The 26,358-nt window shown below is 39.0% G+C and overlaps 1 protein-coding gene across 4 annotated transcripts in view; it reads left to right on the top strand.

Moving 5' to 3' along the window:
- DGKZ (diacylglycerol kinase zeta) overlaps positions 1-26,358 on the top strand; it is a 125,909-nt gene that overhangs the window by 17,976 nt on the left and 81,575 nt on the right. For 2 of the 4 annotated variants that reach the window (XM_081315068.1, XM_081315067.1), the window contains exon 2: positions 16,726-16,824. The exons of the other annotated variants lie outside the window; for them this stretch is intronic. In XM_081315068.1, coding sequence (XP_081171194.1) covers positions 16,726-16,824 — 99 coding nt within the window. The remainder of the gene's footprint in view (positions 1-16,725; positions 16,825-26,358) is intronic. 4 annotated transcript variants of the gene reach the window in all.

The raw sequence follows: 26,358 nt of genomic DNA, 5'->3' as shown, positions 1-26,358 counted from the left end.
CGAGAACCAAGCTCTGTGTGACAGGGGGAGCTCCCATTCTTGCCTCAGCTCCTTCGAAAGCACGCAAATGCAAGTAGATAAATAGGTAACACTTCAGTGGGAAGGTAGTAGCATTCCATGAGCCTCAGCATATTGTCTACCAGCTACTTAACCACAGAAGTGTCTTTGCACAACCCTTGCTCCCTCGGTTGGGAAACAGATGAACAGACACAACTCGACAGAGGAAACCTTTACCTTTTTACGGGTGGAAGTGCTAAATTTCAGAGAGTCAAGTTTCTGTGACAGTCATGGCACGTATATAATGTTGTTTTAAGAGTGAAATATATTTTTTTAAAAAACATTGTATTCTGAGCATCTTTTATTCTGAACAAGAATAACAATAAGAGACTGGACAGCCTGTCTGAAATGGTATAGGGTAGGGTAGGCAACCTTGGCTCTTTTATGACTTGTGGATGTCAACTCCCAGAATTCCTCAGCCAGACATGCTGGCTCAGGAATTCTGGGAGTTGAAGTCCACGAGTCATAAAAGAGCCAAGGTTGCCTACCCCTGGTATATGGTTTCCTGCCTGAACAGGGGGTTGGACTAGATGACCTCCAAGGTCCCTTCCAACTTTATTGTTATTATTAAATATTATAAGGGGTATTTGTAGCTGGGACAAAAATAAAAATATTGGGCAAAACAAACATAGTGGGGTGCAGAGTGTGACATACTGTACACAATTTAATTTGAATTTGTAGTAATGTTTGTTATGGATATACAAGAGAAAGTGTGACAGTTGTGCTTTATGTAATCCAGATAAGTAATCCATACCTGTACGTGAATGTTAGCTATTAGGACACAATACCAACTAACATTTGCCAGCCAGAATATTATTTGATACATTAAAAATGAAAAAGTGTCTTTGTGGGTGCATACAGTTGGGGATTGTTATGCTGAATTTTGCATATGGTAACATATTTTCTGCAGAATATGAAGATTGCTTAGCATGCCCTTGCTGGGAAGGTTGAGCCAAAAGAAATCATTAGTATCAGGTACAAGATTAGAGGAGAAATGCCATACATGGGCTTCCTTTTTTTTACTCACAGTGTCTCATGTACAGGAGCACAGCTTCTAAGGAGAGTTCTATATTTAGCTTTCAGCTATCCTCTTCTGGAGCTCCAATTTCTTTTTGTGTTTGTGTTCCCAGGTGACTGTGTGAGCTATTACTAAACTCAAATTTATACCTTTTCGCTTGGGCTGTTAATCTGGAGCTCTGCCCTTCCTAAAGGTTGCTGCTCTGAATATGATCAGACATTGGGTGAAAGTCAATTCCTCAGACATCCATCATGCGTGCTTCATCTGCCCCAGTTCCTCAACTAAAATTTGATGGTCTGGGTCTTTGATCTAGTCTGTTACGTGTAAATGGGCATTTAGTTCATGAAAGCCTATGCCACTTCTTCTAAATTCCAGCAAGCAAGGCCAGTGAATATATGAACTGTAGTAAAAAAAAATATGGTAGTCCCAATACTGTTATCTTTCAACAATATATGTAAGTAGCCATTATTTGGAATGATTTAGGAAATCTGGTAATGATTTGGACAAAACCACTTCTGTCATTTGACTCTTTCAGAATTCAAGGAATGAACCACAACATTTTCCTTAGTGTAAAATTGCTTTGTAGAAGGTATCTTTTGTTGAACAACAATTAATCTTGCAATATCCTTCTGATTCATTTAGCAACTGTTTGAAGCCACAACGGCACAGAAAAAAATGACAGTCGATTCTCACTGATCACTGCAGTATCCCTGGTGGTCACCTGATCACAATTCAGGCACCTGCAGCTAGCAGGTATTTATGATGGTTGCCACATTCATGGTCACATTAATTGCTATTTGCTACCTTCCCAGCTGGCTTTGAACAAACAAAGTCAATACGGAAGCCAGCAGGAGGTTGCAAGTCAAGTCACATGATGCCTTGCTTAATGACCATGGTGTAGCAGAGTTGGGGTGAAAAAGTTTGTAAAATTAGATGCAGTCATGATGTCTCCCTTAATGATTGCACTGCTTAACAATGAATTTTCAGGTCCCAATTGTGGTTGTAAGTCAAGGATTACCTGTATTTATCAAGAAGCAGATCATTCTAGGTGACCTATTATGTCATTATTTTAGAGGTAATATATTACTTCCCAGATGTAACATATACTTACTAATTATCATTGGTAATCATTATGATATGTATTCCTTGAGTGCTTTACTATACATTCCTAAATTTATGTAAGCTCTTTTAAAGCCAAATAAGATGATACTTATCACTATATTCTTAATAGCAATTTTATTTTTTGATTATGTGCTCTGTGAAGTTACTTGTATATATCTATACTAAATGTCCCACTATTCCACTAAACGATCCCTGATTCTAGTATTGTACCACTTTTTATACTTAATGCTTCCTAACATACTTACCTTTCATCATAAAAGAATTAATCTAGGTTCTTGATCACTTTGGCTGTCCCTTTCTGTCCTTTTTCTAAGCTCCAAAATTGGTTGTTGTAGGGAAAAATAGAAAGTGGAAGTCCAAAATGCTTAAGTCCAAAATTTTTATAATCTCACCCAGTTTCATCTGTGTTACTTTTGAAGTGCTTGGTGGTGAGTTTGACTTCGGCTATCTGTAGCCTAGTGACGAGCCATATTACTATGGCCGGTCTTTCCTTTTCCAGTTTGGGGGGCTGCCCCAGATCGAGCAGAAGGGCTGTTGCCCTCCCGCAATCAAGTGGGGTCTCCTCCTTGCTTGTTGCTCCTACAGGGCAACTTTTGACCCTTTCCAGGGTCCCCCAGTAGAGCGAAACCGAACGCGGAAGATGGAACTTGCCCTCCAGCGTCTGTGGCAGCCGCGATAGCAAACTGGAAGTCACTTATATTGAATTTTATTTGCTTTGTAATACATATTCCTTCATTTGGAGCTTTTTGCCATCCTTTTGTTTTAATCTTATTAAATTACCATTTCCAAGCATATCCATCTTAATGCTCAACCCTAAAACCAAATTATTTGTAAATAAAGTAATAATGCAGTCCTTCAGATCCTTGGATACCTATTGTTTATAACCTTCAAGAATCTACCATTTGCATTCTCTGCACTTTGTTTTTTTAATTCATAAGAGAATTCTCTTCTGATTGCCAAACTAGTTCCAGAATCTTTGGCAGCACTGAGAAATGTTGTCAAAAATCTTTTGAAAGTTCATGTAAAATTATTATTGGATCGCTGTTGTTCACAGGCTTGCTGACCTTTTCAGGAAAGAATTATTATTTAATCCTTGCAAAAGCTATGTAGATTTTTCTTCTGCAGAACTTGTCCATTTTGCTTGATGATTTTATTTTATCTAATCATTTTCTTAGCTGATTTTCTGATTTTATATATTTAATTTTGTTGGTGGTGATAATCATTGCATCTTTTATTTTGTATATTTATGTTCCTTTTTGTTTTCTTCATTGGAACAATTATATGGGTGGTTTTTTTAAGGAAATGCCTTTTCTGCAAACAATTTCCTGAACTGTTGTTAACTGTGCTAGTCATCTCCTGGTCTTCTGATATAATTCCTGACCTTTGGTATATTTTCTGGCTGAACTTATAATAAATTTGATCTATTATCAAATGTTTTGGAGAAAAATGATACCTTCTACCTCAGATCCTTTTCTACTAATATTTTTGTACTTGGTATTAAGTTCACTGTTGCATCCCATTTAGTCAGTTCCGTGTTCAATATATTTAGGGCACAATTGTACTATCTGGAAATCTCATATTTTATTTTAACTGGAACTTCCATGCATCCAATTTATAAGTGAAGCTGTTGTCCATTTCAAGATCTCCCAAAAAGTAGAAAAGGGAACTAGGGGATTAGCCTCCAAGGTGCCTTCCAACTTTGTTGTTGTTGTCGTCATCATCATCATCATATCATCATCATCATGATCTGACTGGCTAGATTCTGGCATTATCACCAGCAGAGTTTTTGTGGAGGAATTAGTACCAATAAAGGAAAGTAATCTATCACTTAGCACTGATGATGTTACTTAATTTAAATAATGAAACATCTGCGAGAAAACAAGCTCAGAGAGCACCAAGGACCCCTAGGGAATTAGTACATTTTGATATTCATTGAATACTAAACCATTTTTGACATAGAAAAAGTGTTCCAGCATTAGTAGATTCTTCTTTATGTGCTCTGAGTATGAGTGTGTATGAAAGAGAAGTTTTTATCCGGCACTGAGTAAATCCCATTAGTTCTCTCAATTCTCTCTCAACGTTTGCTATTCCTGCTATATCTATTTACTTAGTGGACTTATATGGCCACCCGTCCCACATAGGTGACTCCTGGCGGCTGATAATATAAAAAATAATAAAAACATACAGCGTATAAAAATATAAAATCCATAGCAGCTGGAAAATCCACAATCCAGCATCCAACATAAGCAATGGGTCCATTCCACACTCAGAGCTGCAGCCTCAAGCACAGAGCCGTGTCTTCAGGGGTGGTCAACAGGGACAACGCCGGTTTGATCTCTGGATGGATGATATTCTAGGGGTGGGGATGTCATGACAGAAAAGACTGTTCCTATATTTATAGGAAAATAAATACCATATAGTGAGGACTATAAAACCTGGTAGTTCTGTGTTCCTTTTGTCTTTTTCTACTCACTGAACTGCTTTCAAACAGAGTTATAATTGCTTATAAAGTCTGGATGGCTGCTATAAATCTAATGGTGGTTCTTTGGGATGGAAGGTGCTGTTAGTTTACCTACCAAAGAATGTTTTTCCATTTCTTTATTATTTTTTTGTCTTAATGAAGGATTAGCTTTTGAAATGTACTTTTCAGGAGGTGTCATTGATAAGTGTCTGTCATTGTAGAGTGCTTGTCTGAATACCCCTGTTATGCAACATTCATAATTATCCTATCAAAACATGCACAGACATACTGTATTATAGGCGTACCTGGTATATGTTTTGTGTTCAATCAAATAGAGGTAGAACAAAATACTGGCTTTACCTAGTACCATGGGACAATATAAAATGTATTTTATAGCAAGCAGGTTGATGTACTAGGATGGTACTTTTTCCTTCTCTACATTATATAGGATTAAAATATTGTTTTTATTATAGAATAACATTTCCCCTTCCAAAAGGTCATTAATATCACCTAACATGTTCTCGTTCTGCTTCCTGTGATATTTTCAGATTGGCCAGTGACATGTTCTTATTACTTGTATTTTTGAGACAACAACCTTTCCTGGACTCATGTGCAGTGGAAAATGTTAAATGTAGAAAAATGGCTGCGTGAACGTCCTGGGCAGAAATCTGTCCATGTGCTCCATCAAGCACTTGTCTCTTATGGTTGGTAAAAGTAATAAAATACTGTGCTTATTTCGGTTGCATTGCCTAAGCATGCACTACAAGCAAAGAAAGATCCCATGCTGACTGGAGAATTCTGTGCGTTGAAGTCCACACATCTTAAAGTTGCCAAAGTTGAAAGACACTGGTATAAATATATACCCAGTACAGAGATAACTTTTTCTCTCTCATAAAGAATCGAGTGGAAATGTTTTTGAGGGACATCCACATGTTCCTTCCAAACCTCAGCTAACAGTGCCCCATAAAGCATTTTTAAGGATACGTCTGCATGAGCGCCAAAGAATTGAGGCCTTTGAACTGTGGTGCTGGAGAAGACTCCTGCGAGTCCCTTGGACTGCAAGGCGATCAAACCGGTCAGTCCTAGAGGAGATCAATCCTGACTGCTCTTTAGAAGGCCAGATTCTGAAGCTAAAACTCAAGTACTTTGGCCACCTAATGAGAAGGAAGGACTCACTGGAGAAGAGCCTAATGCTGGGAAAGATCGAGGGCAATAGAAGAAGGGGACGACAGAGAATGAGGTGGCTGGATGGAGTCACTGAAGCAGTAGGCGCGAGCTTAAATGGACTCCAGAAGATGGTAGAGGACAGGAAGGCCTGGAGGAATGTTGTCCATAGGGTCGCGATGGGTCGGACACGACTTCGCAGCTAACAACAACTGCATGGCGCTGCTTGTGACTAGGGTAACAGAGTGGCAAGGACTGGAATCAGCCCACCGCAGCACTCATGGGTTGCTTTCAATTACAGGCATCTCCCTTACCCTGTCCCTCCAATTCACTGCTGACTTTCTTTCATTTTCAATTTGGTTTGTGTCGTTAGACTGACGAGGCATCAGAAGAGAAGCAGCAGCAGCAAGATTGCTGCAGAAAGTGGTACATCAAGACTAAAAATAAATTGTATTTTCAAAGGTGGCTTGTCTTTTGCTTTCCCTGACAATATTGGTGCTATTCTGGAATAGCTCCTGCTTGAGATTCAAAGGATCTCCACCCTGCTGGCCTCCCAGAAGGCCATTAAAACCTGGCTTTTCCCACAAGGGCTGGGCTAGGATGGGGTTGAGTCAGGAGACTAACAGTCTGGTTGATCTGGTGCCTAATGGGAAGGGTGGTTTTGTTCTTGTTTTTAGCAGTTGCTGTGAACTGTCTAGGATCAGTATATGGCATATATGGGTGGCCATAATTATAACAACCATCATCGGATGGTAATTTCATTGCAACCTGCCTGTCAGACCCTTGTAACAACAAATGCTGTGCAGCTGTTAGGTCACCGTAAAGAGTGCCTTAGTTTACCTGCTGTGGTGCAAGTGGTACCAAGATCAGTGGAGAAAGGTGGTAGAACCGTTGTATTGTTGGGGTATTTTCCTGCATGGTTTTGACAAGAAGGTTGTGCCAATATTGCTGAAGCAATTTAAAAGTTTAGATTTAAAGGTTCTGACTTGCTGTTTTAGCCATCTGTCAGAACTTGCCTCTAGAACAGTTTCATGAAATTTCCCTGAAATTTCAGGGAAATGCACTAATTGCTGCTGCTTAATTTGTCCCTCATTAATCTGTTAGGACAGTACTGTTTGCCACCTTCTGTAAAAGGCAGAGAGACTGGTTATGTAATCTATTAGTGCAACCTGTTGTTGATATAGTTTGGTGAGTCTTTCCTTTCTAGTGTGCCTATCATTACTCAGTAGGTTTAATTACAGTATTTGTTCCTTTTCTGTTTTCCCTATTTATCATCAATATTTTCTGGCTGATGTGGGAAATATCACCTTACAGAGCATGCTATTTCCAGGGATATTACCACCCAGTTTGTTCTGGAACAGATACCTTATTTTCAGATGTGGAACATCTTTTTAAAAATCATATTGTGTGTCTATTTTGTGGGATCCTTCCTGTTTATTGAATGGCTTTTGTTGCCATGTCTTTAGGAGCTGTCTTCCTAAACAATAGGGGCAGATTTCTGTTTCATCCAAAGCAATCGGCAGGATCAAAGGCCATTGCTAAAGCAGACATGTGTTAAATTCACATATAATCGGGCATTCCAGTTTTAAAACTGTGTTTGTATTCATATCTGCACTCTGTTGCTGCAGACTTTTTAAAATCCTTTCTATATGCCCTACGGACTATCTGCTGCCATTGCTAATGGTCACTGATGAGCTGTAAATGCACTTCTGAAGCTATTCCTGGCAGGGCCAGCTAATGGCAAACTTTAGTCATAATATAAATATGGCCACAAAGCTGGCTGAGTACAGTCTGATAAATGATATGCTGAGGCCTTTTCCAGAGCACAAAGTGTCCAAGTCTAGAGTCCCCTTTTTCCCCCAGATTTTTTTCCAGTGAGATTGTTCATTGGTAAGCATTTTAGCCAAAGAGGATATACCTGACATCTGACTTCCATTTTCTGTGCTATGACAGGTAGTCTTCAACTTACGACCACAATTGACCCCAAAGGTTCAGTTGCTAAGTGAGTTTTGCCCCATTTTACCACCTTTTTTTCTACCACAGTTGTTATATGAATCACTGCAGTTAAGTTAGTAACCCTGGTTGCTCAGTAATCTGGTTTCCACATTGATTTTGCTTGTCAGAAGGTCGCAAAAGGTGATCACATGACCTCAAGACATGGCAACCGTCATAAATATGAAACAGTAGCCAGGCACCTGAATTTTGATAATGTGACCATGGGGATGCTGCAACGGTCGAAGGTGTGAAAAACTGTCATAAGTGTCGTAACTTCAAACAGTCACTAAATGACTATCTGTACTTTAAACAGGGAAAACATACGCAATTTAAATGTTCTGTGGTGCAGTTAAGCTAAGGAAGATGAATGCATTCCTCTTAGGTGCGGCTTAACTTTCACATTGGATTAATTCCCAAGACAGGAGATGCATATGCAGGTTTTGTCTATATATGTGTACAAAAATGGAGCTGTCTCCTTGCAAAATGATTCAGAAAGAGTGCATCTGCTGAAGATGTCAGCTTTCATTTTACAATAATAGTTCTACCTAGTCCATAATGCTGCAAAATAAAACAGGCAGTGTCTAGGGAATCATCAAAAATCACAGGCAATGTGAAACAGATTTAAAAGTACAGTACTAGAGTTTAGTACACTGAATAGCTCAATTCCATACTCTTTTCTCCTTTACCTTGTTCATGTTTTCTCTCAAGATTCCAAATTATTTGGAAGTAAGATGAAATATGAAGAAGAAACATCTGTTTATTTAATGTACATCAGTGTGAATAAACAGATTCTTTAGTACAACGTGACTATTTGGGCTATTGATTTACCCGTTGTCATTAATCATTTTACTGCTAACACAGTCTTCTACATACATACTCAGTGTTTTCCAATCCAAAATCTATTGTGGACCTACATTATTCAGAGTTGTCCTGGAAAAACAGGTGGAATAAGTTGAGTCTTTCCCAAGGAAAAGCTGCTGCCACCAGTTGTGTATCTATCCCAGCTGTTGTGAATCAGCTCCATGTGATCACATTCCAGAAAGAGGTAAACTTTGAAAGGGGTTATAAAACTTTCAGAATCCCCCCCCCAGAAAATCGACTGACTCTTGGGAAAGAAATGCTGGTTTTTTTCCATTAGAGCAGAGGTGGGGAACAATGGCCCCTTTATGACTTAGAGACTTCAACTCCCAGAATTCTTGAGCCAACATGGTTGACTCAGGAATTCTGGGACTTGAAGTCCACAAGTCATAAAAGGGCCATCATTCCCCACCCCTACACCAGAGGAACAATAATTTCACATGCCCTTACCCCCCCCCTGAAAAAATTGTCAAGTGTACATAGGCTACGTAGATTTCTTTACCACAAATTGTTTTTATGCAAATTGGCAGAAAAATTCTTATGAAAAAATACTTGTAATGAAATATTTGTAGAATTATAGGAGTGTATTTTTCAAAAAACCTTCTTTGCGGGTGGAGCATATTCCTTTGTGCAAAGGATTGTGCAGAATATAGTTGTTGGAGTGGAGCAACTGGAGGTACTAAATATAATACCAGGAGCCTTTTAAAGAAGCACTATGACAATATGCTAGCCAGAATAAATGAATTTATAGTATAATAGATCAATGTTTATGTGTAGCATAAAATGTGTAGCAATTCTGATTTTATATAAATGCAGATTTTAATAGATGTCTAGTAGAATGTTAAATGATTTGTTTAATTGAAAGCTATAAAATTGCACAATTGTGCCTAAGGGACTTTTTTTTAAAAAAAATTGTTAGCTGTGTATCCCAGCTTTGTTCAAGAGCTCAAAATACTTGTAGTCCTTGACTTATGACTTTAATTCAGCCAGGAATTACAGTTGTAAGTTGTGCCAGTCATTAAGTGGGTCAACACCTGACTAGCCTGATTTTACCATATATTTTTGTGGCAATTGTTAAACAAACATCCTGGTTGTTAAGCAAATGCCACAGTTAATAAGTCAGCCCATTGTTTGCAATAGCCATTTTCTGGATGGTAATTTTCTGGCAAGAAAAGTTGTAAATTGAAGTCATGTGATTGCAGGACCATGCAAATGGCCATCAATGCAGAATAACAGAGTCAGAAGGGACCTTGGAGATCTTCTAGTCTACCCTGTGCTCAAGCAAGAGACCCTATATCATTACATACAAATGGCTGTTCAGTCCCTTCTTAAAAATCTCCAGTGATGGAGTGCCCACAACCTCTGGAGGCAAGCCATCTGTTTCTTCTTGTCCCGACCTCAGGTGTTTTGGAGAATAGGTTGACCCCCTACTCTCTCTCTGTGGCGGTCCCTCAAATATTGGAAGACTGCTATCATGTCACCCCTAGTCTTTCTCTTCACCAGACTAGATATACCCAGTTCTTGCAACCATTCTTCGCATGTTGTAGCCTCCAGCCCCCTAATCATCTTTGTTGCTCTTCTCTGGACATACTTGTTTTACATTGTGGTGACCAAACTGGATGCAGTATCCCAAGTGTGCTCTTACCAAAGCAGCATGTGATACTAACACTTCATGTGACCTTGATACTGTTGATGCAGCCAGTTGCAACCCAGGTGCCGAGCACCCTAAAGGCAATCACATAACGGGGCAGCTATGGGAACTTCTGAGTTGTAAGTACCTTTTGGGAAGTCCTTCATAAGTTCAAACTGTTGTCAAGTGACAGGCCTTTAAGCAAGGATTACATTCTAGAGCAGAGGTATCAAACTGCCGGCCCGCGGGCCGGTTTCATCATACCGAAGCCGCGCCCACCCCATTGCCGGCAATGCACAAGGAATCACGATATGTTGCGACATGTCACGTGATGTGGCGAGTTGGACACTCGTGTCCTAGAGGATTATCTCTAGACTAGCACTGATGATGTAACCTCATTTGGGTAATGAAACGTCTGCAAGAAAACAAGCAAGCAAACAAATATTCTCCTTTATTATTACCTCTAGAGTGTATAGCATTCCTCTTCCTATTTTTCTCTATAACAATAATTCTGTCGTATGAGTTGAACAGAGAAAGGGTGGCCCAGTGAGCATTTATGGCTGGAGTTGGCCGGGATGTTGGTTTCTTTGGTTTCTAATACTTTAACCTGAACATCATGATGTTTCCATTTGGAACATAAGGCCAAGTGCAGATTTTAGGGATGAACAACCAAGGCAAAACAAGGAGCACTAAACTAGAAATGTTTACCTAGAATAGAGCAAATGCAGACTGCGTAAAGACTAAGACTTCTGGCTAATTGGTGATCTCTACAGAAATTTTTTTCCCCCAGTATGTTTTGTTTTTGTTGTTCATCCCTAAAATGAACGCTTATTCTTAGTTATGAGTAGAGGGTCCAGGATTCAATTAAAAGGTAGCAATATTGTCCAGGATTGTTTTCAAAGAGAATTTGTCTGATAAAATACAAAGCTGTTTTAAAATAGCCAGTATTGATTATGGCCTTCTCTGGAACCCAAATGGTAAGATTTTGAAGGGTGTTAAGTGTGTCTGTTTTTCCTCCTTCCTTGTCATCACTCTGTTAGGCAAACTAAATTCAAAACTATTGCTCTCCAAAAAATAATACATATTGGCTCTCCTCTGCATAATCAACACGAGCATGTCAGAATATTGAATTTACTCCTCAGCCTTGTATCAGATAGTATCTTTTCAATGCATATAATGAAGTCAGTTTGTATTTTTAGATCTATGTGAACCTTTGGGTGTTTATTACTTTAAAGTATTCAGATTTTAGAAGATTTATTGAAAAGAAAGTGTGGTGCAAATGGGATCCCTCACTCCACAGTAGTATTGTGTCTGATCTTTAGTAGCTGGGTTCTGCACTCCAAATAATTACTTTTCTCACATATGGCAGGAAAAACTTTTGAGGTTGACAGATTATTGTAGTTTAAATACTGGAAAATATTATGACAGCTCTGTTTCAGAGTTACTTAAAATAAAGATATCTAAATTATTTTCTTCCTCACAAAATGAAAAAAAAATCCATAGTGACTGTTCATGTAACAAGCTTGTTCTGGATTCTGAATTAATTGATTTTCACTTGTTAAAAAAAATCTCAGCCAAGGTTATCGCTGATTTCGTTAACATAACCATTCTGTATGTGTAAAACTTAATCCAGAATGGTTCTGTATAGGGCATAATTAGTTATTATTGAGACCATTGCCCCATTACCTTATTTTAACATTATATATGAAACTATTTGACAGCCTTAGAGTTTATTGTGCTTCTTGTTTCATTCTGTTGATTTTGTTCCCTGGGAGTTCAAATAGCTCAGTTCTGCTGCAGAGTCAGAGGAGGCTACAGACACTCAAATCCTTTTTATATCAATCGATTTTTCAACTCATTGAAGATTGTCTTATTTTAGAATCTTTCCTTTGCTAAAGTTTGTTTTTTTCCCTTTTTGATTTAATAGAACTTGGTAGTTGACAGAGTGATATATTTGTTAGCTCAATGAGAGAAATACTTTGGAGTTCCAGCTGTTTACTTTCAGTGCAGATGGACCTCCACGGAGAAATTCTCAACCCAGGACCTGCTTTTTCAGGGAAATTGAATATTTGCCTTCATTTGTGAAATTGAGTATCTTTGAAAATTGGCTAACTGGATTTTGAGGTGATTCTTTGAAGAGATAATGAGCAGATGACAGTAAAGTCTCCCCTTGGTAGGCAATCTTTCTGCCCTGTAAGCTGCATTTAAATATAAAATCACCACTTACCACAGGGAGACGGGACAGTGCTATCATAATATCACAGAAGTGGGTACAGCACATATTTGACCATCTCATTGAAGATTGTCTTATTTTAGAATCTTTCCTTTGCTAAAGTTTGTTTTTTTCCCTTTTTGATTTAATAGAACTTGGTAGTTGACAGAGTGATATATTTGTTAGCTCAATGAGAGAAATACTTTGGAGTTCCAGCTGTTTACTTTCAGTGCAGATGGACCTCCACGGAGAAATTCTCAACCCAGGACCTGCTTTTTCAGGGAAATTGAATATTTGCCTTCATTTGTGAAATTGAGTATCTTTGAAAATTGGCTAACTGGATTTTGAGGTGATTCTTTGAAGAGATAATGAGCAGATGACAGTAAAGTCTCCCCTTGGTAGGCAATCTTTCTGCCCTGTAAGCTGCATTTAAATATAAAATCACCACTTACCACAGGGAGACGGGACAGTGCTATCATAATATCACAGAAGTGGGTACAGCACATATTTGACCATCTCAGTATTGTTGCTTTAAGGAAGGCAGATTCTATGCAAATATCTGAGGTATCTTATAACAATGGTAACTATAGTTAATCAGCAGAAAAATGTGGGATTGCAGCATAATATTGGATCATCTGTAAGGGTCCTAAAAAAGGATGGTAGCTAAAAGAGTTTACCATCTCACGCCACTTTCTATGAAGAATGCTTTGGTAGCATCCATTATGCACTGGTTAACTTAGAACTGTGAGTGCCATAACATTTTTTTTCCCTTTAGGCAACCAAAAGTATTCAGTGAATTTGGGAGAGACCAAAAAAGTTCCCTAGAGCTGGTTCTTCCACTGATAACTGGGCAACCTGATGCTAGCTAGTAAGTCACAACATTTTCCAAAATGGTACATTTCCTTCTCTTATCTATAAACCCATTTCTTAATTTGCAAAGGCTGCTTTTTAATTTCTAGATGAAAACTATTCTTAAGAACTCATGAACTGTTAGCTCCCCACGAGGTAGATCAGACCAGAAAATCAACTCCATGGGAACAGCAGAACTACATTTTAATGAGTTTGGTTACAACAGAATTTTGAAAGTCAGATTGCACATTTACCTCCCTTCTTTCTCACAGGCCAGTGAATCAGGGAGGTCTCTGCCTGAGCTGCCTCCAAATATTATCTTGATTCTCAGGTTAAAAAAAAATGCTTTAGCTCTTTTTTTGCTGTGCGTATAGTCAAGGCTATGGTCTTCCCAGTTGCAATGTATGGCAGTGAAAGTTGGACCATAAGAAAGGCTGAGCGTAAAAGAATTGAGGCCTTTGAACTCTGGTGCTGGAGAAGACTCCTGCGAGTCCCTTGGACTGCAAGGCGATCAAACCGGTCAGTCCTAGAGGAGATCAACCCTGACTGCTCTTTAGAAGGCCAGATCCTGAAGCTAAAACTCAAATACTTTGGCCACCTAATGAGAAGGAAGGACTCGCTGGAGAAGAGCCTCATGCTGGGAAAGATGGAGGGCAAGAGAAGAAGGGGACAACAGAGAATGAGGTGGCTGGATGGAGTCACTGAAGCAGTAGGCGTGAGCTTAAATGGACTCCAGAAGATGGTAGAAGACAGGAAAGCCTGGAGGAACATTGTCCATAGGGTCGCGATGGGTCGGACACGACTTCGCAACTAACAACAACAACAACAACAAATGGTTCTTGCAAATTTTTGCCACTGGCACGTTTTTACTTTCTACATGGGTAAATAGATGATGTGGGCATTAATCTCCGTTGAGGCACTAAAGAGAGTTATGGCATAGAGAATTTTATTGACTTACTCATCTCCATCTGATTTGGCTAACATAGTTCACTCCAACGGGAGTTTTAGTGCAGCATTGGGATTAAAGTCCGTTGTCTTAACTAGAATTCTCTCTATATTTGGAACTTTTTTGTTGATCAAAAGCAGCCTCACTAGTTTGGTTTTGTTTGCACAAGCTCTGGTTAGTTAGGCAATGCTTCAGGGTCACTTCATACAGCGGGAGGCCTGAGAGCTTGTCCCAGTGTATTTCAGTTACAAATCAATATCTGTGCCACAGATAATAAGCAGCAGAAGCTGGAGCTGGTGTAATGATCAGAGTTTTGGGGGTGGGGTGGTGGGTAGTTTACCATCCCATATTAGAGTTTGCCACCCGATTCCTCTGTGGGCTCTTTTCTGAGGTATCTGGGTCAGGTGCCCACAGAGCCCCTGGAAGATGTTACTTTTTCAGTAACATCAGTTCATTGGGAAATGCCTCCACCTAGTGGTGAGAAAAGCATTTTCTATTTCTTCCTATTGACTTTATTAACTGCTACTGCATTGTGTGTGGTGTTTGGATTTATAAGAAAGCAGCTGGGATTCTTTCCCAAAGGAGAAACATTAGAGTTCTTTGTGGCCTATTTCAGCAGCTAAATTAGGATATTAGTTGATCATAGGTTAAACTGGGTTAAATTGTCTTGTAATTTAATTCTTTTTTAAATTTTTTATTCTATGTTTTTTAATTTTTATTGTTGTGAGCTGCCCTGAGTCCTCAGGGAGAAGGGCGGCATATAAATTTAAATAAATAAATAGATAGATAGATAGATAGATAGATAGATAGATAGATAGATAGATAGATAGATAGATAGTTAGTGGATTAATTGTTCAAGTTACAGCTATTGTGTCATGGCAATAAATATGGAGCAAAAATATAGTCTTTCGGTATGACGAACACACTTCATCAGACAACAGCTTAGAAGAGGAAAATATTCTTTGTGATAGCGGAAGAAAATACCATTTCTTATTAAGTACTTTCTGTCCAGTTTTTGAAAATACAAGTTTCAGTACATTGTTGGGAATAAAATGTTCAGGAATGTATGATTAATTAGTCTAAAGTTTTCTTCAGTCCCAGACTTGTGATGGGTAATTTGCAATCAAACTATATATAAATTTGAAACCAATCCCATTTATTTGCATAGTATTTCTGGCTATTTATTAGTGTTTTGCTATGAATACTTCTGTTTAGAGTCTTGTATGGTCATGTAGCAAAACAATAACAACAACCCACTGATATAGATAAAAGGCAGCATTTCTTAAGAGTGCATAGGGAAATTGCTTACGCCGGCTACCATAAGCTTACATACTTTTAAAATTCAAGCAGGATAAGATTATCAGTGTTCTGGGTTCAGAGGTATCATGGTTGGCCACTATAAAATGAAGCATTAACTAGATAATGTAGGGAGGAGGAATCTTTTCATATCAGCCATATATCTTTGGGGGAATAATTAACCATTGGAGGCTGTGTATGGCAGGGGTTCCCTGCAGCCACTACTGGGCCATGGCCTATTTGCAACTGGGCTGTGTGACCAGTGGGCCAGCATGCACAAACACACATCGCTCCACTCGCACCAGTGGCAGGCCGGCACGCATGCGTGTAGCTCCACTTGTGCAAACAGCGTGAGTGGAGCAGCGTGCGAACCGGCCTCTCCACTCACGTGGCCCGGTTCCCCGCTCCCCCCCCCCAGTGGGGCCACCAAGCCACAAAGGTTGGGGACTACAGTACTGGTGTATGGGACTGAAGTCAACAGTGGGTGAGACAGAACTAGTCCTGGGCCACCTTTTCCCTTTGTTTTCCTTAACCATTCTGTTCTTTTTTTGCCTTTAGTCCACTTGGAGGTTCTGTTATCCTTTGAATATCTAGATTAATTTCAAATGAGGTCTTATTTGGTAAAATAACAATTTGGCAGCCCGCAGCCACATGTAGCTCCCCACTCCCCTCTGGCCTAGCCTCACAAGATAATGCACCAGATGGCCTCTGACATACCAGGATAATGCACCAGATGGGCCTTCCTGCCCCCTTTCTCATCCTGAACTCTCAGTGCAACAAAATTAAAAGGCCATATGTTATGTCAACAGATGGGCTCTTTTGACACTTCACAAAATTAACAGTTGAAGTGTAGCCCTATCGTCTCCGGTGTCGGTCACTCCTAGTTTAGGAGTGCTTTTGGGGGGGTATTTAGAAAAGGGAACAACTTTTGGGGGGTATTTAGAAAAGGGAACAACTAGCTTTAATTCAGAATAGAACAAGAGAATTATATGCTGAATTGTACTCCTCCTGTATTTTGTTTGTGTGTGGATACATGCATGTGCTCAAAGAAAGAAAAGAGTGTGTCATAAAGAAGGACATGACTTGGCTATGCTGACTTATCTCTTTGTATTCCCAGACTCCACCTGTCTCACAGGGATGTCCTGTCTTGTCCTCAGGGCAGCCAACCTGGTCATTGGGGAGTCCACAGGATAAAGCACAGGCCAGCAGTATATAAGTATGTGGTATTTTTACTAGCTTGCCCAAGCTTTGTAATGCTGCTATCTATAGTTCCAACTACTGCTGAACAAAGCTTTGCACCTCTCTAGAACCTGCACTAATTGGGGGCTTGGATCCAAAGATGCTTTATGGACTCTGCATGTCTTGCTGGCTTTTGGGTCAGACAACAGTATTCACTGCCAGAGTTAAAAGTGCAGATTTGAAGTGTGTGTGCTTATGTGTGCACCCTCATACATTTTTTTAATGTGGAATTATGTTTGCATTCATGATTGATTGATTGTTAAGGATATTTTATTGGAAGATGCTTAATTCATTTGGTTAATCTTTACATTGATACTGTTCATTAAGTTCATTAATGAAAAAAGGGTTAATTCAGGGTTGAAATGAGGGATCCTTGGTGCTCTCTGAACTTGTTGTTACCTAGTTTGGGTAATGAAATATCTGCAAGAAAATAACCAAGCTCAGAGAGCACCTGGGACCCCTCATTAAATTTATTAATAGTCATTAAGTTCAATCAACCACTGATTGGTTCAAAATTGGGAAAGGAGTCCGGCAAGGCTGTATACTGTTGCCTTGCCTATTTAACTTATATGCAGAGCACATCATGAGAAAGGCAGGGCTAGATGAATCAAAAGTTGGAATTAAGATTGCCGGAAGAAACATCAACAACCTAAGATATGCAGATGATACCACTCTAATGGCAGAAAGTGAAGAGGAACTAAAGAGCCTCTTGTTGCGAGTGAAGAAGGAGAGTGCAAAACTTGGGTTGAAACTTAACATTAAGAAAACCAAGATCATGGCATTTGGCCCTCTCAATTCCTGGCAAATAGATGGGGAAGAAATGGAGGTAGTGACAGATTTTATTTTCCTGGGCTCCAAGATCACTGCAGATGGGGACTGTAGCCAAGAAATTAAAAGACGCTTGCTCCTCGGGAGGAAAGCCATGGCAAATCTAGACAGCACACTAAAAAGCAGAGACATCACCCTGTCAACAAAAGTGCGTATAGTCAAGGCTATGGTCTTCCCAGTTGCAATGTATGGCAGTGAAAGCTGGACCATAAGAAAGGCTGAGCGCCAAAGAATTGAGGCCTTTGAACTATGGTGCTGGAGAAGACTCCTGCGAGTCCCTTGGACTGCAAGGCGATCAAACCGGTCAGTCCTAGAGGAGATCAACCCTGACTGCTCTTTAGAAGGCCAGATCCTGAAGTTGAAACTCAAATACTTTGGCCACCTAATGAGAAGGAAGGACTCACTGGAGAAGAGCCTAATGCTGGGAAAGATTGAGGGCAATAGAAGAAGGGGACGACAGAGAATGAGGTGGCTGGATGGAGTCACTGAAGCAGTAGGCGTGAGCTTAAATGGACTCCAGAAGATGGTAGAGGACAGGAAGGCCTGGAGGAACGTTGTCCATAGGGTCGCGATGGGTCGGACACGACTTCGCAACTAACAACAACATTAAGTTTTATATTGGTTTTACTGAAATATAGTGAGCTTTATTATTTGTGGGATCAGGTTTTTCATGCTGCTCTGTGGTTTGACTTGAACCAGAATGATAAAGATTCAGGACCTCACTTAGTCAAAGAAACATCTTGACTTGATTGCTTCATTTCCTCCATCTCAACCTTCTATTGACTTGGACTGTCCGTAGAATGGCCTCCAAGGAGTGCCACAGGGGGACTGTGGGAGTCTAGATGGAGAACAACAGGCTTCATCTGAACCTGTTGCTCTCTATTTGGGTAAGACAGAGTAGCTTTGAGTAGGGAGGTCCTCTCTATCTGGGGTTTACCATCTTTGGTCGTGGATGAGGTTGTACTTCCTGAGTCAGATCGGGTGCCTCATCTGGAGGTCCCCCTAGATTCACAATTCTTGCTCAAAGAGCAGGTGGCAATTGTGGCAAGGAGGGCCTTTGCTCATATTTGTCTTTTACTGTAGTTACACCGTTTCCTGGATCTAGAGGATCTTCTTTCAGTCGCTCATACTTTGTCATTCCCCCATATGGACATTGCCATGTACTCTGCACATGCATGGGCTACACTTGAAGAATATCAAAAAGCTACAACTGGTTCAGAATGTTGTGGCTTGAGCAGTTTTTCATTCTGTTTTAACTTTGTTCTTATATTTTATGTTTTATGTTATGAGAAGTTTGTTGTCGCTCAGAGTCACTTAGGTTAGACGGTGGGGTAGAGATGTGATGAATAAATAAATAAATCCAAACAATCCTAACCCTAACCCCAACCCTAACCCATTATGGAATCACATATCTTCCCTGATATTTTCCCTAGGTGTGACAGCAGGGTCAATTTCTAGGGTACAAATGATAGAAATTTTGTGATAAGCAGAACCAAACAGCGGTGTAATATTATTAGAATATTTTTTCTGTGAATAGGACAGTAGAAACTCTATCCTCATTTTTTGCTATCCTAGTATCAGCAGAATGCTACTAACCAAAGCTAGCAAGTAAGATCTTTTCATAGACGCTCAGGTATACTGTACTGACTGAATTTTAGAAAGCCCACTATAGCCAGCGTACATTGTATTTTGTAGGTAAAATCGCATTCATTTGGACATGCCATTGCGCAATCAAGGCAAAGAGTGGATGCAGTTTAGACATGATGTGGACATACTGTTTTAGCTACCTTTTAGCTTATGTGAAATATGCAGGGTATATTTCTCAAAACTTGCTTGTCTCATAAAACCCATAAGTCCTGCTTTTTTTAAAAAAAAAATCCAGTGCTAAAATCTGTACTGGAAAAAAGAGATCTTTAGTGGAGATATCTACTGCCAGTATCAAACCGGAAAAAGAATTAGTATCTCAGCTTCTGGCAGCCTCGAAGGAAACCAGTGCTTTAGATCTGTTCCAATCTTCTTTCCAGACAAGATTCATGATGGAAACAGTTCTGTGTTTATGCCAGGAAATGGGCACAGGGGAGTATTAATTCTCCTGCATCTCATTGGATTTTTTTTTGATGCTGTAAATCATAAATCCCTCTGGATCACCTTTTCTCTGATAACATAATTCTGTGCTTTTTGACAGCTGCAACTCAATCGCAGCCCTGTTTTAACGATCTTTGGATTGTACGATGCTGCTTTTTTTCGTTCTATGCCCTACCTTTTTATTGTGTTATAAAGCTGCTGGGGAAAAGTCGTATGAAAGCTTGAGTTGCAATTTCATCAGCGTGTAGAATAGAAAATAAAATCAATGATACAGAACTCTAATGAGATGTTGAGATTTGCAGTCCCAATACATCTGGAGGATATATATCGTGTTGGCAAAGACTTTATAATTATAGAGTCATCTTATTTGGGCCTCGAGAAATAGTGCGGTAGGTGTAATGCTGAATTTTAAACACTAGGGGGAAAATGATGTTTTTCAGCTATATGGATCTTTTTGACAGGTTAGGTTTCATTTTAATATCAAAAGTGATGTTGTTGTTGTTGTTGTCTTCAACCATATAGTGTTCTGGTAAGCAGTGTTTGTTTGTTTTTTTTGTGTTTTTTTTTTACTTCACCAGTTTGGCTACATGAGATGGTAGAGGGAGAGTGAGTTCATATGCATTGGATGACATAATTTCACTTCATTAATCATGGCTTCCTTGCAAGCATTCGTAGCTAAATCACACCTTCCTTTGTTTCTTCTTAATTTAATAGAGTCAGGTCATTGTCAGAATGATTCCTATGGGAGAAAATGCCTGGGAAGAGAGGAGGAAGATACTGTCAAATTCCTTTGTAGAGCGGAGCACCTTCTGTGGCATTTATTCATTAGCCTCTGCCGTGACACTCAGCCTTGCTCCCGGGGGAAGTTCATTTAAAAAGGGAAGCCATTAATGAGAACTTGCCTGCTTCCCTCCTGGGAGCTCCCTGTTATTAGGGTCAATACAGTTAACCCTCTAGTACCTGCACCAGTAGCAGCTGTTAGCTACTGTTAGGATTTTGCTGAAGCCTAGAAAGACATTTTATGCCAATGTTAGTTTGGGGAGGGGGAAAATTCTTTTAAATCAGTGTCAGAGAGTCTACATAGTCTCCTTCTGTTGCTGGAGAATACTTGCACAACAGGATTGTTTTGTTTTTGTTTTAACAAAATGCACATATGTGTGATTTGGTCCTGCTTCTTTGCTCAGTTCCTCTTCACTGAAGTACTGGCAGCAGCATCACGGACAGCAAATGAACGTATTGAGGATCACAAAGACTGCCTTTGATGTGCAAGAACAAAAAGTGTTGTTCTAGCTTAATAGTTCAGAGTAGTTCAGACTAGCTAGCAGGTGATCCGGTTGTGCTGTTGAACCAAGCCAGGCTTGTCTTAGAACAGGGGTTTTCAAACTTGGCTCTTTTGTGACTTGTGGACTTCAATTCCCAGAATTCCTCAGCCAGGCATGCTGGCTGAGGAATTCTGGGAGTTGAAGTCCACAAGTCATAAAAGGGCCAAGTTTGAAGACCCCTGTCTTAGAAGGAAAAGTTTCTCACTTGTCTTAAATATATTTGATGAGTGTGAAATTATGTTGCTAAGCTTAAATGGTCTTAGTCCAGATAGCCAAGCCAGGCTTGTCTTAGAACAGGGGTCTTCAAACGTGGCCCTTTTATGACTTGTGGACTTCAACGCCTAGAATTCCTCAGCCAGGCATGCTGGCTGAGGAATTCTGGGAATTGAAGTCTACAAGTCATAAAAGGGCCAAGTTTGAAGACCCCTGGACTAGTTGAATGAGTCTGCATCTATTGACTAAAGTTGCATATGAATAACAATAGCAGTTCTAAAGCAAGAAACGTACTTGATTTTTAGAAATCATGTGCATATGGGGCCCTATTTCTTCCCTACCCCATGGAGGATGACTCCCGAGGTGTTTAAAACATTTAGCCAATGCAAGTTTTCCAAGTATTTATATTATAAGAAATTGTTCAAATACTCTGAATGTTTACTTGCTTGTTAATCAGGCGGGGAGTCTTTAATTTAAGAAGTGATTAAAACATGTAAATATATTATATTTGATCTATGCTTAGGTTAACTGTTTGGAACCCTCTTTTTTTCTTGCTGCTGTTACAACCAAAGGAACGAACACATTTGTTTATGACATGGAACATTCATGTAACAACCAGGTTTCTTTATATTTGGACACTGGGCTTCATCACTTTACTTGGATGTATTAATTGTACAATATTAAGTTTAATTTTAATAAGAGTTCAGAGAATTAAAGAATAGAATATGAACAAGTCTTAACTCCCAAATCAGCATGCATGGAATTGCTGCCTTAGATTTTTATTTGCTTACTTGCTTAGATTTTATCACTTGTAATGATTTCCTAAACAGAAAATTTTCAGTGGAACAGATAATACGTTGCACAGTGTCACTTGAATGCTTAAATGTGTCTTTGAATATATCCCAAATGTTCAGAATAAATCCAATTTGTAGGGCAGCTTTTAAAAACTAAAGAGAAAGGATTAAAAAGAGACAGTCTGTGACTAGCTATGCCATATCCTGTATGCTAATAAAAATAGCACAGAACAATCCTCTCCATCTGCTACATATAATTAAAATATATTTGTTGAATTCTTGTATTAAATCTTTTTTAAAAAAGCAATATTATATAAAAAGTACAATTCCTTTGAGCCAAGCTTGTTTGAAGCTATTGTCTTGCACCTATTTATGCTCTAAAATAAGGCCAGTTCTTTCATGAAATTAGCAGTGTAGTTACTTGCATATGTGGACTGTGGCAAAAACAACGCCAGCATCTTTGACTGTAGGAGGTCAGATGCAAATGAACCATATATGATTGTTTTACTTTTGTCTAAGATTGTAGTTACTGTATGCTGTCAATATCTGGTTGTCCTGGGTGGGACCCGCACATTTTTTGAGAATGGCACCTCCGTCTTCATATCCGGGAAGTTGTTTCCAATTTGCATTTATTTAGGAAATCATTTGTTAAGTCCTGTGAATTTCTTTTTTTCTTCTCCCAACATGCACAACTGATTTGGGCTGTAAGAGATGAAAATATAGTTTCAGTCTCTATCAAACTTCTGAATGTTTTTTAGGAAAAAAGGCTAACTTTACATTTACCTCCTAACCTTTAAATAAAGTTAAGGAGCAATTGAAGAATTAATGAATTTTTAAGGAAAAGTGTTCAGCTAAGAAAAAAAACAGTTGGTTTTAATATCGAGTTTATTATCTCCCAGGTTTGGTGCTATGCTGTGATGCTTTCCTTTTGGAGCTGAATGAATATGCTCTAAGGTAGCACCAAGTTAAAAGCTCTCCAATATATTTTATTATGTTCACAAATGCTCTAATTGGGAATTCTTATTCTATGGAATTGTTATTCTTCCCACCTTTTTCTCCTTAGCTTCCTTTCCTTTCATTGGATAGACCAGGGGTGTCAAACTCAATTTTATTGAGGGCTGCATCAGCATTGCGGTTGCCCTCAAGGGGCCGGGTGGGTATGGCCAGGGTGGGCGTGGCCTACTGGGTGGGCGTGGCTAAAGTGCATATGGCCTACTGGGTGGGCATGGCCAGCTCTACATTGTTCGCATTAAGGGTGCCTATGGGGGCCTGGGCAGGAGTGGGACAGATCTGAGGGTCTCTGGCAGAAGGAGGGTCTCTGGGCCAGGGCCAAGGCAGTGGGGGCCGTTCCCTCACTGTTTCCAGGATGGCTTCACGAGCCACATGAAACCACTTCGTGGGCCGCATCTGGCCCCCGGGCCTTGTGTTTGACATGTCTGGTCTAAGGTGAGATGGGTTGGCAACAAGAAAAGGGTATTCTTACTGTGGTATTGCCGTTTGAAAAACTTTTCAAATGCCACCTAACAAACGATACCAGCTGATAATATTTTTACTTACAAGAGGTTTTAATTCTTGAGTGTGTGCTTTTTTGTTTAGTTTTGCTGTCATGGTTAGCTGTGTTGATGGTTAGCTCTGTTAGCTCAACTTTTTTTTTATTTTACTGTTCTTAAGGTCTAAGAATTGTTTATTGTTTTTGAGACCAATTGTGAACTGTACTGCAGAAAGCAGTATAAAATGATTTAAATAAATTAATAGACCATTTCTGTCTGCTATTTCTCTGGGTTGTAGCATATTTCCTTTTTTAAATATAAATTTACTGAATTTCCAAAATTAATAAAATACAAAATAATGGAAAAAGAAAAGTTTTTTAAAAAAACAAAACAAGTGAAAGAAGAATTAAAGGTGTAACAGGAAAAGAAATGTAACAAAAAGTATATAAAATTTTATATAGAATAGAGGAATTTAAAAATCTCTAGAGTATATCTTTTTTTACACTTCCTTTTTTTAATAAGCAAAAATATGTTCCTGAAACTGTATTAGCTGGGATATGAAAAATTGTTTGCATTCTGCACTGGCAGCTTTCATTAAGGATTTGAAAATGGCTTTGGCTTTTTACTAGCTTCATATACCTTCACCTGGAATGGTTTATTCCTGTATAAAGATAACTGCTCTAGAGCTGGATCCATTTCTCTACTTAGGTTAATGATTCTCTTTATGAGGTTTTCTCCCGGGTTCATCAATGGAACATGCCCAGGGTTAATTGCCTAACATTTTCTCCATCTTATATTTGGTATGGCAGGAAGAGAATGACAGCTTACAGACTGTCCAGGCTGTGGTAGGTTTAGTTATTATTATCTAACTAACCCAGCTAACATTGCATAGTGGCTTTTTACACATAGCTAATTTATGAGCTCCCCTCCTCTTTTTCCTTTCTTAAAAAGTAAGATACATTAGTATAAATTATCCTGTGGTGAATCTGTTAAAATGAACATCAAAATTGAATAAGTCTTTGCTACTTCATAGCAGTCTTCTCCCCTTGCCCCCCCCCAAAAAAAAATTAATGTCTCTGGTAATAATATGAAGTGTTTAAAATATGGGTAATAATTTGTCTCCAACCACTCAACTTCTGTTTGCTAGATTGTTCTGCAAAAGGACACTTGACTAATTCTTGGAACAAATGTGATTGCAGCCCATACTTCAGGGTTACTCAGAATTTCATACCACATATCTATGATAACATCCAGTGATTCACCCCCACATTAGCACCCCCCAAATATGTCCATATAAAGATAGATTTGCATGTGTGTGCCCACTGTCTCCAATAGCAAGTTCAGTGCATTGGATATGAAACTGGGAACTGAAATAGTAAGATGAACGATGATGCCATGTGACACCCGAGATTTACACAACACTTAATATTTAAGAGCAGATGCAAAACAGTGCCTTTCTGAAAGCAGTATGGTGAGAGGAGGGAACATACTCGGAATCTTTTTTGTGAGGGAAAGATGCATTTTAACATTTTCTTTAAAGACCCACTTGTACTTCATGCATATGTTAACAGGATATATTACTGTAGTGCTGCAACATGCATAGCAAATACTCTTGTGGCGTGAAGAATTGTTTTCTCTTACAAGGCTGAAAAAATTATATGGGGTAATCAGTAGGACACTTCAATATTTAGATACTGCACTACAGATTATTCATCTGATTTTGAAAAATATAAGAATGTTCAGCAGTGTAGTTAAAAGGTTAATGCGTGTGCTGAGAGACCTATGTGGGTTTTTTTTTTCCTTATCAAAGAATACCAAAGTCTGTACACTTTTGATATTTAATGAAGAGGAAAGCTTTTGAGAAGAACACTGATAAAATATACCTGTCGGTGAAGAAGAAAGAAACAAAAAGTTGGAAAAAGGAAAAATAAAGCTTATTTGAGAACACTTTTGTGCACATTTTACTAAATAAAACTCATACAAGATTAATTTGTGACAGTCTTTGATATGTTTAAAGAATATGTATGTATCCATATATTTAAAAAAAATCTACCCATATAAATATTTGAGTGATGAAGTGGATGATAATTCAAGAAAGCTTTTGTGATAATATGCCAGTCTTTCAAAACCAACGCAACCATAGGATGGGTTACCCCTATAGAATCTATTACAAATTATCCTTTAACCTCCCCCCCCTCCTCCCTAGAATATGCTGGCACACACTGTAATCCATGTTTTCATTGTTGAGAAAAATGAACCAGTCTACCCCAAATAACCTGAAAAATGACTTGAAACATCAGAAGAGAGAAGGGAAGAGGGAAATACCCCAGGCCTGCCGGGAAGCTAATGCTCTTCCGTGGAATTTTGGAGTTGGGGGGGGGAGGTTTGCTGCTGCAATGGTTTAGACTTAGTTCATCTCTATCGCTTATGCTGATAATAGAAAATAAAATATTAGCAGAGTTATATATTCAAGATGGACAGTATTTAATATTTATTTGTTATGTTTATGTAGGGGTGTGGGTCTCTACATATGGGTATATAAGTATGATTAGGTGTGTGTTGTGTATGTGTTCTACTTTGAGAGCGGGCAACTAAATTTCATTTTTGAAGTGTGCCGTTGTGCCCACAGTAAAAAAGAGGACAATAAAGGTTATCTTATATTTAGAAATAATGTATTAGGGTATGTTGCTGTTTGGGCTTTTCCCTCCCCAAATAGAGTAATTTATCAGCCTCTATTTTCAAGATAAAGAGGCATCACTGATAAACTTTCCATTCCCGC

This window comes from Vipera berus, assembly GCF_964194415.1.
Source record: "Vipera berus genome assembly, chromosome: 1".
Classification (NCBI taxonomy): domain Eukaryota; kingdom Metazoa; phylum Chordata; class Lepidosauria; order Squamata; family Viperidae; genus Vipera; species Vipera berus.
This window is presented reverse-complemented; position numbering and strand designations above follow the sequence as displayed.